The sequence below is a fragment of the Triticum dicoccoides genome, chromosome 2A, assembly GCF_002162155.2.
Source record: "Triticum dicoccoides isolate Atlit2015 ecotype Zavitan chromosome 2A, WEW_v2.0, whole genome shotgun sequence".
Lineage (NCBI taxonomy): Eukaryota > Viridiplantae > Streptophyta > Magnoliopsida > Poales > Poaceae > Triticum > Triticum dicoccoides.
The window spans coordinates 520139126-520153290 of NC_041382.1; the positions used below are offsets into that span (position 1 = coordinate 520139126).

Consider the following 14165-nt stretch of genomic DNA (forward strand, 5'->3'; position numbering starts at 1 on the left):
ATACAGAGATACAGAGACAGACAGACTACGTACCTTCAGCCTTCACTTTTGAAAGTATCAAACTGCATCCTGATCTACGTTGTCTATTTCAGAATGATCTTTAATCTCAGGAATGAGACTGCCAAGTCTTACGACATTACTCGACAGCTTCAGGAAATCCATGAGTCTGTTAGACTTGCATTTCTAAATTCTTTTCGGGATTTTGCAGGTATGGAGTTGATTTATGTTATAGTTATTCCGAAATTCTGAATTGTTGTATTTAATTATGGCATCATTGTTTATTCTTCACAACCTGTGTAAACTTATCAGGTTATCTGGGGACATTTGGAGCGGAACTAGCTCAGAATAGATCAAATAAAGAAAACAATCATGTGCAAAATGGGTATATGAATGGTACTGATAGAGAATCATCTGCTAGCATGGATGGAAACTTGCACAAGAAGCTATTGGTTGTTTTGAGTAACATTGGATATTGTAAAGCAGAACTTTCAGATCAACTGTATAACAAATATAGGCACATTTGGTCTCCGATCAGGTACCTGGCCTACTTCACTTATTTTTCTGGTAGCATTCTTCAAGTATTGCTGCATTGCATAATGCTCTAAAACCTATTATGGTTCAAATTCCCTAACATTCCACCCTCAAAGAATAATAATTTTCTTGAGGTCATCTGTTGTTAGTTCTTTACTATTTTCATGTCATTATCTTCCTTTGAAGCCAATTCCGATGCATCTTAGTCATTAGAATGTAATTTGCTAACTGATCACTCTAATTGAATTTTCGTACCAGAAATTTTGTGGAAGGATTCCTATCTAACTGAATGTTTACATACAACAACAACAAAGCCTTCAGTCCCAAACAGGTTGGGTAGGCTAGAGCTGAAACCCATAAGATCTCGCAACCAACTCATGGTTTTGGCACATGGATAGCTAGCTTCCACGCACCCCTGTCCATGGCTAGTTCTTTGGTGATATTCCAGTCCTTCAGATCTCTCTTTACGGACTCCTCCCATGTCAAGTTTGGTCTACCCGATCTCTCTTGACATTATCAGCACGCTTTAGCCATCCGCTGTGCACTGGAGCTTCTGGTGGCCTGCGCTGAATATGCCCAAACCATCTTAGATGATGTTGGACAAGCTTCTCTTCAATCGGTGCTACCCCAACTCTATCCTGTATATCATCATTCCGGACCCGATCCTTCCTTGTGTGGCCACACATCCATCTCAAAATGCGCATCTCCGCTACACCTAACTGTTGAACATGTCGCCTTTTAGTCGGCCAACACTCAGCGCCATACAACATTGCAGGTCGAATTGCCGTCCTATAGAACCTGCCTTTTAGCTTTTGTGGCACTCTCTTGTCACAGAGAACACCAGAAGCTTGGCACCACTTCATCCATCCGGCTTTGATTCGATGACTCACATCTTCATCGATATCACCATCCTTCTGCAGCATTGACCCCAAATATCGAAAGGTGTCCTTCTGAGGTATCACCTGCCCATCAAGGCTAACCTCCTCCTCCTCGTGCCTAGTAGTACTGAAACCACACCTCATGTACTCAGTTTTAGTTCTACTAAGCCTAAAACCTTTTGATTCCAAGGTTTGTCTCCATAGCTCTAACTTTCTATTAACCCCCGTCCGATGATCATCGACTAGCACCACATCATCCGCAAAGAGCATACACCATGGGTTATCTCCTTGTATATCCCTTGTGACCTCATCCATAACCAAAACAAAAAGATAAGGGCTCAGAGCCGACCCTTGGTGCAGTCCTATTTTAGTCTTAATCGGGAAGTCATCAGTGTTGCCATCACTTGTTCGAACACTTGTCACAACATTATCGTACATGTTCTTGATGAGGGTAATGTACTTTGTTGGGACTTTGTGTTTCTCCATGGCCCACCGCATTATCGGTTGTAATAGCATCTTATATTATGGGACGGAGGTAGCACATCTCAATTAGAACCACTCATATTTCAGCATTTTGAACTGAAAGAGAGAAAAATGCGCCTTTTGACTTTAAGATACATGTGGGCTAGAAGAGAGCAGTTTCATAGTAAGAGCATGCTTAAGTGGCCATCCTGGGTTGATTCTTGACTTAAGGTGTAGTTTGCTTGGCCGGAGGTTCCACCCACCAGTTAGGGCTGTCGCTATGAATGGCACTAGTGTCTGGGAAGGAAGATGCAAAAAGATTTCTAGGGTTAAGTACAAATTTATCTTCAGATGAGCCTAACTCTGAAATCATTTCCATTAGTGTGGTATCCTATGAATATGCTGCATTTTGTACCTTGTTGCATCCAGTTTCGAGCCTCTCCTTTTTGTAGGATATCAGTCATTAGAAGAAAACCTTGTATGTCTCATTCTTTATCCATATATATTTCTTGTAAGCATGAATAGATGAATGAAAATATTATTTACTCATTTTAGAAACATTTCTCAAGATACATCTACTTCACCAATGACAGTTTCACTATCACAGGGATAATGATGAACGTAGTGCTGATATGCGAGATCTTGTGACATCCTTCTCTGGACTTGAGGATAAAGTCCTCGACCAATATACTTTTGCAAAGGTATGGTTGGCAATGGTGGACTTTGTGTTGATCAACCAGTATATGTATGATCTGTTGAACATCCCGCTGCCAGGGCGCCTTGTCGCTTTATTCCTATCTTGTTGTGCGAACGTTAATCTGGGATATTTTACTTGCTGAAAGATTTGTTACGCAAACACCAGATATATTGTCATCCGTCAACAGTAGTATAATCTTTGAAAGAATCGCTTAAATGATGCCAACTATAATATTTCATTTTGGTATGAAGTAGCAGTAATTTGATTAAAAGCCGTTGTTATTGTACTGGCTTTCTATTACTCTGGAATAAGCCATATGCTTGTAAACAAGTAGATCATACTTGACGCCATAAACATGTTTTCCGGATTATCAGTTTTTGGGTATGTTCGCATTTTATAGTCTGCTTTCGCTTTTACTCATCATGATTTTTTGTTTTCTTTTGATTAGTCAAACGTGATCAGAAATGCTGCACAGAACTATCTGTTGGATTCTGGGATTCATTGGGGGGCAGCACCTGTAGTGAAGGTATGCAATACAAAGGATGACAAGCCCCTATTGATGCTATCTCAATTATCTATTAGTAGTTCTTTATTTATTGATGAAACAGCCAATTGCATTCTACCGCTAGAGTTTCCGTCCTGATGCAGTTCAAAATCATGGCTGGATCCAACCCACTCAAACTGCTGCACAACCCTTCTTGGCAGGTTTTGCACAGTTCGTGGGCTACATTACCAATTTGCCACTAAACAATAGCTTCCGTTCGCACTCCTGTTTTATTTCCAGCTCTCTGCCAATGCCCTGCTCCTAATCGTTGGCAGTGGTGGCACTGAGCACGACCTCTTGCTCAGCAGGATGGCGACCTCTTCTGCGCATCCGACCTCTCAGCACTGAGGTGCCCGGTATTGCACTCTGTCCAGAAGGATGTTCTCCTGCTCCTTGGTGGTGACATTGTGTCCTGTACTCCTGTGATTGTTGCTGTGCAGTCGGGCTAGTGCTATGATCTAATTGTGATGAGAGCGTAGGTGCCCAGCAGTTTGCTAGTGAAGGGCAGATGCATCAAGCAACAGCATCGCCTGATGAGGTGGTGGGGTGTTTTCTGCTGGCAGTTGTTGAAGTGTATATGTGGATTGCCTAGCCCTTTCCATCAGTTCGGACTTTTGGGGCTAGTTCATGAAGCTTAACATGGTATCAGGGCCTAAGGTCTTGAGTTCAAGTCCTGACTCTCGCAATTTATCTAAAAATTGTTGCACCCCCCTTTGTCTCCATGTCTAGGCCTCTTGAGCCATACCTCTGAGTCTATGTGATAGCCTGGCTTATTAGGGATGATAGACTACTCATATCAATAAGGAATTCCTTCTTTTTCGGAAGCCCATTCGGATAGAACTCCAAAGTTAAGCATGCTCAGCTTGGAGTAATTTCAGGATGGGTGACCGACCGGGAAGTTGCTCTCGGGTGCGCACGAGTGAGGACAAAGGGGCTGTTTGGTTCTAGGCCTAACCATGCCACATTTTGCCATATAATATTGCCACACTTGCCTAAGGTTAGTTCTTCAAAATGAGAGCCACAAGTTGGCAAGCCTAAGGGAATCTTGCCACACTTTTTGAGTGTATGTGATGTGGGACCCTAGTGTGGCTTGCCTAAGGTGTGGCTTGAACCAAACACCCACCCAAGTTGGTCAAACTTGCCTAACCTTAGATGTGGCAACCTTAGGCAAATTTAGTCTCAAACCAAACAGCCCCAAAGTGCGCAGAAAAGGGTAGTATTGATCTGTGGGGCCAGTCTAGATCCCGCCAGGAGTAACGACCACCGGCGGGTGTGTCCGGGGCGTTACAGTCTATCCATGTGTTGACTTCCCGCGTCACACGTGAGAGGGGGGGTTGAAGTGTATATGTGGATTGCCTAGCCCGACCACCGGCGGGTGTGTCCGGGGCGTTACAGTCTATCCATGTGTTGACTTCCCGCGTCACATGTGAGAGGGGGTGTTGAAGTGTATATGTGGATTGCCTAGCCCTTTCCATCAGTTCGGACTTTTGGTTGCGTTGGCTAGTGCATGAAGCTTAACAGCAGTCACCTCCGTGTGCGTCTGAGCGAAAGCGCTGCTGGTTGCCTCGCACCATTGCCAGATGAGGCGCTGGGCTGCTTCTTGCCGGTGGCCTTCATGCAGAGCACCCATCACTACCAGATGAACATTATTGTTTCTTGCCTCACGTTGCTGAGATGACATTCACTAACTTCAGTGAGGCTAGTTCAACTCCAGCGTCAGCATCACCTCTCCTCTTTCAGTTCTTTCGAGTTGCCAATCACATCTTTGGAATCTTATGCTTGCCATTTGCTTCTCTCAATTTATTGTTGCCACAAACTTCTTTCAAATATATCCTCCCCTGTTGTTTCTTTCTGCATTCTCAGCTTAATCATCTTCTTCATCACCAGTGTGTTACTTTGGAATGGCTTGGGATGGGCTGGGTTGGGATTTCATGCCAAGGAACTGTCTATGAACAGGGCTTATTCAGAACATGTAGCATCTTCCCCATTTACTGCAAGGACAGTTACAACTTACACTAATAGTATCTTGTGGCTCCACTTTTTTTTGCTGACCTAACTGGTGTTTGCGTAGTGGCATGCATTTATTGAGTTGCAAATGTTTTTGCTGTCTTATGAATTTAGCATTTTGTCAATGCGAGTGTAGTCTTGTTGCACTCTAATTCAATTTATTGTCCTCGCAGGGCATACGGGATGCAACTCTTGATTTACTGCACATCCTTGTAGCTGTACATGCCGAGGTTTTTATCATTTTCCTTTTCTTCCTTTCATTATTTTAGCATGTGACACAACTATCTTTCCAGGAATAACATGCGTAAAAATGGGCAGATTTCAAACTTTTTTTTAGTCCGATGGGTTCGTTATGTCCACTTCTGCAGTTCTGCTAAGCTTTCTATTGTGCAAGTAAAATGGACAGATTTCAAACTTTATTTTATTTCTGTTTATCTGATAAATATAGGAAAAATACCTTTATATTATAAACTGGATCAATATTTTTCTGCTTAATGAATACTCAGAGATCCTGATGTTTCCGTAAAAAAGTTAGTCTGTAAGGTGGCTGGTATTAAGTACTAGACAGGGCATTTTCAGTGGTAGCTGGACCTGGTCTCTGTCCTGGAATTTGACAATTTTTGAAGAACTTGGTAACACTGCATTATGTATTTTAATTCTGTTTCCAGTGATGCTATGATGTATTTGTTCTATAACCCAAATTAAAACCATTGTATTTCATTCTGGATAACTTTTGTCTGGATCCTGTTTCCTACTTATACACTAAATAAACACTAATTTAAAACTCTAGGGCCGCTTGTTTTCAGAAACCGCATGACAGGTTGCTGTTGGCAGTTATAATCTATACAGTAAAGTAAGGTACATGGATAAATCTGCTTTAATTCCATCAAAATTCTTTTATGCTCTACCTTTGTCTTGTTTCAGGTATACTCAGGTGCTAGGCCTTTGTTGGAGAAAACGATGAAAATTTTGGTCGAGGGTTTGGTCGACATCTTTCTTAGTCTTTTTTATGAGAACAAGGCCAAGGATCTCAGAATGTTGGATGCAAATGGTTTTTGTCAGCTCATGCTTGAGGTAAGTTATGTACTCCCTCCGATCCATATTAATTGTCGCAGACTTAGTACAAAGTTAGTAGAACTTTGTGCTAAATCTGTGTCAATTAATTTGGGCCAGAGGGAGTAGTTACTTTTGTTTACCGTAGGATTATTAATGAGCCTTTACTATGCAGTTGTTCAACTAGTGAAGTTAAGCACTCTCCTTTTTGTTATATGCTTGCAGCTTGAGTATTTTGAAACCGTGTTAAACACATACTTCTCTACTGAGGCACAACAAGCTCTGAAATCTTTGCAAGAGAGTTTGTTGGAGAAGGCCTGTGAAAGTGGCAGTGAAGATGCTGCATCAGATGATAAACAAGTGCCATCAGTATCACCCGATGATTTGCTTGTAAGTACTCCAAACATTCATGCCTGTCCACGAATTGTGATACATGAAAAATTCATCTAGTAGAGTACCATCACAGTAATCTATTGAAATATAGGCGTGCTGTGTAAGCCTTGATATTTATGATCCTTTGGACTAAGCTCGATTACATTGAAAAGTGTTCTTTAGGGTAAGTTTACTTTTGCAACGGACATTGTATAATCGGAAGTCTGTGTTTTCCCCAGGCTCTTGCTCAGCAACACGGCAGTGATCTGCTGCAAGGGGAGCTGGAGAGAACCCGATTAAATATAGCATGTTTTATGGAGCCAACTCTTCAATCAGGCTCGAAAACTTCAGCTTATTCGTCTTACCAGGCACCAGCACCACATCATCCCCAGGCTCAAGTCTCCTCCCCTAGTTTTAGAAGGCAGCAGCAGACAAGTTCAAATTCTCCCATAGTCTCTAGAAGACGCCGATGAACTAAATGCTGAGAGCAACATTTTCTTTATCGACCTCTTCCTTAAACTCCCTTTTTTTAAAAGGAAGTCCCTCTTTTCTTGGGTTGCTTGTAATTTTTTCCATTCATTGTAATTAGCATCATGTTGTGTATGTTGTGTATTATGAATTTTGATCCATTCTTTTGGTGTTGTATGATAAAAGGGCAGGGTACAGGTGCTGCTGTACGGGACTTTGTACTTGTATAATCTCCAGTAACTGGAATTGTTATTTCCATGTTTTCAGAAGATACCACTGCAAATTATACTTGTTTTGAACCAAGTGATACTCCCTCCATTCCTTAATATAAGCCTTTTTTAGACATTCCAATATTACATATGGAGCAAAATGAGTAAATCTACACTTTAGAATGCGTATATATACATCTGTATGTAGTCTGTATTGAAATCTCTAAAACGTCTTGTATTTAGAAATGGACGGAGTAGATCTTATCTTGGGTCGTCTCCCGTTAAATGTAATGATGACTCCTGTTGTCTGAGCCTACGTTTGAACCTCACACTGTTTCAGCTGAGCGTGTATATTCTAGGCTGAGTTGACTGAGTTGTTGCATACTCGAGCAGACAAGGTGTTGCGTATATTAGTTTGTGCACTAGTATATACTCCCTCCGTTCCGAATTACTTGTCTTAGAAATGGATGTATTTAGAACTAAAATACATCTACATACATTTATTTCTGCGACAACTAATTCCGAACGGAGGGAGTACATTGTACAGTTGAACCTGGGTTGTAGTAATTGTATTATTTGGTACTCACTCTATAAACTAATATAAGAGCGTTTAGATCACTACTTATATTAGTTTATGGAGGGAGTACTTGTCTACAGCATACACCTCCGGCTTCCTCAAGAATTTGCTAGGATTGAGGGGATCTTCTGATTGTAATTGAATGGAAGATAAGATCAGCACTTTGATTTGGCTCGCATTGTTGTCAGCAAGCACGTGTTGCAGGCTCGAGATCCGGCTTCTGCCTCCAGTAGTCAGCACAGCGCAGCAGCAACGGTTTATATATTTTCCTTGAAACGGGACCTACACTACACGGCTATGCGCAGGACAGTTGCATCTGCACCCACTTGCACTGCTACGCAACATGCCGTGGTCGACTCCTCGGGAACGAACAAGGCACCACAACACAAGAACGTTATCCTCCCAGACCCCCGTGTCCACGACTCCACGTGTTTGCACTCTCCCAGACCCACCCAGAGGCCAGAGCTGCATATCTCCGCCCCGCCAATCAACGTCTCCCAGTAGCAACCTCACGCATGGAGGAGAGGGAGCATGGTGCAGCCCAAGAGTAGGCCCCGCGAGTGAGCCCGCCCGCCCTCCGCCCTGCCTGCCATGGCAGCCTCCCTCCTCCTCCTCTCCCCCTCGCCTCACTGCCACTGCATTACCACGCCCACCAGGGGAACCGGAACGCCGCTGCCTTCCCCGCGGTGCCACCCACCAGCTCCGCGGCGCCGGCCGCGGCCGCGGGGCGCGGGGCTGGTGGCGAGAGGCGCCGCGGTGCCTCCCGAGCAAAGCTTAGCGCCTCACTACGAGACTCTGGGCGACGCCAAGTCTGCGCTGTACCAAGCTCTGGAAGGTTTGCTGCTGCTATTTGGTGCTTGGTTTCGTTGGTGCTTCTGAACTGGACTCTTGATTCCCGTCTCTACTGTTCTGGCAAAAGGTATCGACAGAGGAATATTTGGCATAACCTCCGCGAAAAGGTCCGAGATTCATGCTCTGGTGGAGCTCTTGGAGTCCCGGAATCCTACACCGAATCCCACCGACAAATTGCACGACAAGGTACACAATCTGAATATTCTTCTTCCAATCAGTTTTGTAGTATAATTCAGCTATGGGTCGCGGTAAATTGAAGTGTTGACTCGTCGTCCTTCCATGCTTTTAAGCTTAAGTGTGACTGCTAGAAAGAGTTACGCTGGCTTGGGCAGTTAATAGTAGATGCCAAATTTTTTAAAAACCAGAGGAACACCTGCAATTACTGACTCTGGGAAACTTGAGACGATGCAAGGTGGACGGCTGCTGGAGGCTCATCTATAGCACCATCTCGATTCTGGGGAAAAGGAGAACCAAGTTAGGCCTGCGAGATTTCATCAGCCTGGGGGATTTCTTCCAGATAATCGATGTCAAGGAGGTTAGTCAAACGTTGCCCATCAAATTTCAGCAAACCAATGCTACATTTTTCCTTTTCCTTTTTAATTTGTTCTATAATTCTTGTATGTATGTACTCTGTAGCCCCAACTGTACAATTTATGCTTTTACAGCTGTGTACCGTAGATTTTGAATAGTGTAATGTTAAATGATAATCTTGTGCCCTGAACTTAGCATTGAAATGCAACGAAATTAGGATTCATACACAATGCCAGAAACATAGGATTTGTGTTTTAACTGTACAAGTAGTTCATGAAACTGAGTGCTATTGTAAAGATTCTAGTACTTCCCAACCAAGTAAGTTTTGATTGTTGGTATATCTTGAAATAAATGGAGATTTAGCGTCACTTCTGTACACCCAAAGGAAAAGGCGGTGAGTGTCATAAAGTTCAGCGCAAGAGCATTGAAGATATTCTCAGGCCAACTTGCTATTGAAGCATCCTACACTATCACGACAAAAACAGTAAGAAATTCTATGCTGGCATCTCTCATGTCTAAAAATTTCATGTGTCTGACTGCTAATTGACGTAAGCCTGTAATTTCCTCACAGCTTGTGGTGTCTTGTTTCAGAGAGTGGGTATCAAGCTTGAGAGTTCAACAATCACCCCAGATCAGGTACAAGTTGTGATCTTTATTGTATCAACACCCAATACATAGTTATCCCCTGCGAAATGGGAAAAAGTTTTAAATGTTAATGTCGCTACCAAAATGAACAAAACTAAATTCAGGGCCAATCACTCGTATCTTTTGTTTGGTGACAAGAACGACACCTTGGACTATGTTTATTTGTGGAACAAGAATGATACCATGGTCTTTCACTTACCTAATGTTTATTTTGACCGTTTGTCACATTGGGCTATGCAGTTGATGAATATCTTCCAGAAGAACTACGACATGCTCCTTGCCATATTCAACCCAGAAGGTTGGCTTGAGATAACGTATCCTTTTGGTGTTGCTGAGTGCTACTCTACACTTGATTGATTTTTCGAATTGGTGTTTCTGCCTGTTTTTTTTCCTCCCAAATTGGTGTTTTTGCCACTCTTCTATTTATACATATAGCAAACCTACTTCATGTATTATAGTCTTCCTCATCAAATTTTACTAGATATGTTGACGAATCTCTACGGATCGGCAGAGATGACAAGGCAAACATCTTTGTTCTGGAGAAAACAGACCCATCTCAAGTGTAAGAAGATCTACGAAGCAAAATGTGTGCAAATATTCGTAATTTCTGACAATGAGTGCATCGACACTCAGAGAAGAGGCCACATTAACGTATTCCGCGGCACAAATGATTGTTAACAGCTCAGTGCAGATCATCGATTCAACCACTCATCAATTTCTCCTGAAAAGGATAAGCAGCATTCTTTTTTACGACCGTAGAAACATTTGTTTTTTGGATTTTTTAGCTGTGCACTGTCAATGTATCAATGTAAGTATGTAACTATGAAAGTTCAGTTACATAGAGAATCAAACTGCCCCATCATAGGGAGCAATTAAACAAATATCCAATTTTGAAATACAATTTTTTTTTCAAATACCTGTCAAAGTTTCAAATACTACGAGTACTATTCGCTTATCGCTCGTCTTATTTGTACCGGGATTTCTTTAAATGTTTGACGAAATTTTGCAGCCTCACAAAGATTGTAAAACGACCTACATATGCACAATTTTGTTTTAAGAGTCATGCAACATGGGATGAGCTTGGCATATAGCATCATGTAATTAAACCTGAATAAATGTGTACATGTAGCATATTTTCTCTTTGCCTTCTCATCTAAGGTACCCTGCCATATTTTCTTAGAACGGGTACCCTGCAATGTGGGCATCCTTAAATTTTGGAGTCTACTCCAAATCAAGACCACGAGCCTCAGTATTTGGCGGCTGGGCGAGGAGTTACAGCATGCTCTTCATCCACTCAAATCTTGGCACCACAAACATTTCAGGACGTGTCTACTACACACTTCTATTCTTTTAGAGTCTTTTGATCCTCCAAGCGCAGAGGACTGTAGGACAACAACATTTTCTTAAGTGAGTGACCTAAGGTTTATCAATCAACGGGAGGCATATGTCGAAAGTGTTCTGTCTTAAACAACCTTGCAACCAAATACAAGTAGTCTCTTTTGTCCTCACCACATCCATTTTTTTTGAAAGGCACACAATACAATGTTAATTATATATGTGCACTATTTTGGCGAAGAAATTGATAATTTGGGTGATAGATTGATAGTTTGGATGGTAATAATATTTTTGTACTTTCGGAATAAATATGGAGTAAAATAGTATCTCAATGCTAGGAAATAAGGCCTAGGGTTCATAATTCCACTAGTGCGAACTCTCAACATCATTAACATAGTTTAAACACATGATATATCCTCAAAATATGTGGTAAAGAATCACTCCAAAGTTTCTCTTTTAATTAGACCAAAGTGGGATGAGTGTAGGTATGGCCGAGCATACCGATTATCTTTCTAATCCATAAGGCACACCCCAATGTAACCTCAGACAACTCCAAAAATTATGCTAAACAATCACCTTATGATCTTTATCGTTCTAACCATGACCCATAGTCATCCCAATGTCACTATGGGTATCTCTGAAAGATATACTAGATATGCATGACATAATCTCATTGATTCCCAAAAGATTCAATCCAATATAAAGAAACTCATAGCATGCGCATGATTCATTTAGCACAAAAATAATATGATGGATACATCACATTGTTCAACTTTATTAACAAAACCCATGATCACAATCAAGATTGGAAACCTACATGATCAAGGGAGAGATATATAGAACACATAGCCACTACCACATACCCTCGGACCTAAGGGAGGAATGTTCACACATCACCATTAGAAGGAAGAGAGAGTTGTTGGTGATGTTGACGGAGATGGCGGAGACGTCCCCGATAGCATTTCGACGCCACTAGAGGAGAGGAGGAACCTCCCCTCCTTCTTCCTTGGCCTTCTCCCCCAGTTAGAGGGATTTCCCCCCTCTGGTTTTCATGGCTATGGTGGTTTCGAGATGAGAGTCTTCCCTGAGGTTGGATCTAACTTTCGGGGGAGCTATTTCTAGATGCTGAAATCTAAGTCTCGTCACCCTTTTTACTTTCCACAAGAGATCCATAAGCGGTAAGATCACAAACAATTCAGGTCGGTTCAGAAACTTCTAGACCAAATTAGTTTCCAAAGGACGCCTCAATCCGAGTAACAGAACTATTTTTTTGTAATTTTCTGTCCTTGATTTTTTTTCTGCAATCGAGAAAAAAAATCGAAAAATGAATTGGCCTTTACACTAGATTAATATGTTATTCCAATCAAAATAATATATTTTTTCCAAAACCCTATATAAATGATGTGAATAAAGCATGAATACTTCAAAAATTATAGATATCTTTGGGACATATTAACATCCCCAAGCTCAATCTATGCTCGTCCTCGAGCATGTAGATGATAAAAGAATATTTTTAAAAGTTTGGGAATGCTATAATAGAGCACAACTTTGAGCACATAGAGAATGATAGTTCTAATAACAAGAAGCATTATTGTATCAAGTTCAACATAACATCAAGTGATAACGAAGTATCTCGCAAATCTTACAAGAGTATATTACAAACATAAAGTAGTGAATAAACATCAATGAAGTAAGGATAATGATCAGGTACCCCAAACATGAAGATGAATGATCCAAAGCCTTACAATGTTGCTGATCGCAATGCAGTCTTGATTAAAGTAATTGAACAATGGAGATGGTGGCTATGGCTATGGAGATGAAGATGTGAAGCCAGGTTGATGACAGTTGCATGGCGGTTGGCAAGGTGAATTGACCATCTATCCTCATGGGGTTCTTCCTCCTCCTTTATATAGTGAAGATAACACAATAAGTTTTTGGGGCCCGTCTGTTGCGAATTAGGTTCAGGCCCTTTGGTAAAGTTTTCTCAGGATGCCGTCACAGAGGCTACCAAGTGTCTTCCTCTCTTCTGCCGCCTCTGGTGTGTGCCAAATTATATGAAAATGATCCTCTCGTACAGTACATCCCATATATGACTTGATTTCCACAAAAAATTGTCCATGTATGTAAGGAATACAATAAACAAGGAGATTTACACATCTTTGCATTTATTAGTGATCAGGGTGCAAGTTATCTGGATAAAACACATAATATATCTGAGAATATCCGGTTTAACAAGGATAGAAATTAGTGTAAAAACCACTCATGAGCCGCCAAGATTCTCGTGCCGCCACCATTAGGTGCCACATCCGTCGCCGGGCCACCGTGATTTTTGGCCCCGTTTGCCTCCACTAAGTCGTTCCCGCACCTCCCATGCTTCGTCGCAGCCCTGCGCCTGCTTCCCGCCGTTTGGTCTGATACATCTCCAACGTATCTACTTTTCCTAACGCTTTTCCTCTTGTTTTGGACTCTAATTTGCATGATTTGAATGAAACTAACCCCGGACTGATGCTATTTTCAGCAGAACTACCATGGTGTTGTTTTTGTGCAGAAATAAAAGTTCTCGGAATGGAACGAAACTTTGCAAGGATTTTTTATATAAATAAAGTGAATTTCCGGAGCCAAGATCCACCAGAAGGGGGCACCTGGGTGGGCACAACCCACCAGGGCGCGCCCCCTCCTGGCGCGCCCAGGTGGGTCGTCCCCACCTGGTGGCCCCGCAGACCTCAACCCTGATACTATAAAATCACATATTTGGAGAAAAAAATCAGGGAGAAAGAATTATCGCGATCCACGAGACGGAGCCGCCGTCACCTCTTGTTCTTCATCGGGAGGCCAGATCTGGAGTCCGTTTGGGGCTCCGGAGAGGGGGATCTTCGTTCTTTGTCATCATCAACCCTTCCCTATCGCCAATTCCATGATGCTCCCCACCGGGAGTGAGTAATTCCTTCGTAGGCTCGCTGGTCGGTGAGGAGTTAGATGAGATTCATCATGTAATCGAGTTAGT

The 14165-nt window shown here is 42.1% G+C and overlaps 2 protein-coding genes across 3 annotated transcripts in view; both read left to right on the top strand.

Annotated features, from left to right (window-relative positions):
• LOC119355144 (exocyst complex component SEC5B-like) overlaps positions 1-7295 on the top strand; it is a 16630-nt gene extending 9335 nt beyond the window's left edge. The window contains exons 14-21 of the mRNA XM_037621921.1: positions 93-208; positions 310-535; positions 2479-2572; positions 3017-3094; positions 5293-5349; positions 6044-6193; positions 6398-6562; positions 6784-7295. Coding sequence (XP_037477818.1) covers positions 93-208; positions 310-535; positions 2479-2572; positions 3017-3094; positions 5293-5349; positions 6044-6193; positions 6398-6562; positions 6784-7017 — 1120 coding nt within the window. The 3' untranslated portion in view covers positions 7018-7295. The remainder of the gene's footprint in view (positions 1-92; positions 209-309; positions 536-2478; positions 2573-3016; positions 3095-5292; positions 5350-6043; positions 6194-6397; positions 6563-6783) is intronic.
• Positions 7296-8230: 935 nt separating this feature from the next.
• On the top strand, positions 8231-10740 carry LOC119355145 (fibrillin protein 5 homolog). 2 transcript variants are annotated; one of them, XR_005171472.1, is made up of 7 exons: positions 8231-8633; positions 8718-8836; positions 9063-9185; positions 9567-9665; positions 9753-9817; positions 10067-10140; positions 10308-10375. XR_005171472.1 is itself a non-coding variant. In XM_037621922.1 (7 exons), the coding sequence occupies exons 1-7, from the start codon at positions 8390-8392 to the stop codon at positions 10390-10392; spliced, it is 789 nt and encodes a 262-aa protein (XP_037477819.1). In that variant the 5' UTR covers positions 8240-8389; the 3' UTR covers positions 10393-10740. The 2 variants fall into 2 exon arrangements, 1 of the variants encoding a protein (XP_037477819.1); XM_037621922.1 differs by having other exon boundaries at positions 8240-8633; positions 9773-9817; positions 10308-10740.
• The last annotated feature ends 3425 nt before the right edge of the window (positions 10741-14165 follow it).

Coding starts and splice junctions, on each gene's coding strand:
- LOC119355145 (XM_037621922.1), top strand. CDS start 8,390: ATGGCAGCCTCCCTCCTCCTCCTCTCCCCCTCGCCTCACTGCCACTGC. Junction 8,634..8,717: donor GCTGTACCAAGCTCTGGAAG/GTTTGCTGCTGC, acceptor TTCTGGCAAAAG/GTATCGACAGAGGAATATTT. Junction 9,186..9,566: donor AGATAATCGATGTCAAGGAG/GTTAGTCAAACG, acceptor GTACACCCAAAG/GAAAAGGCGGTGAGTGTCAT.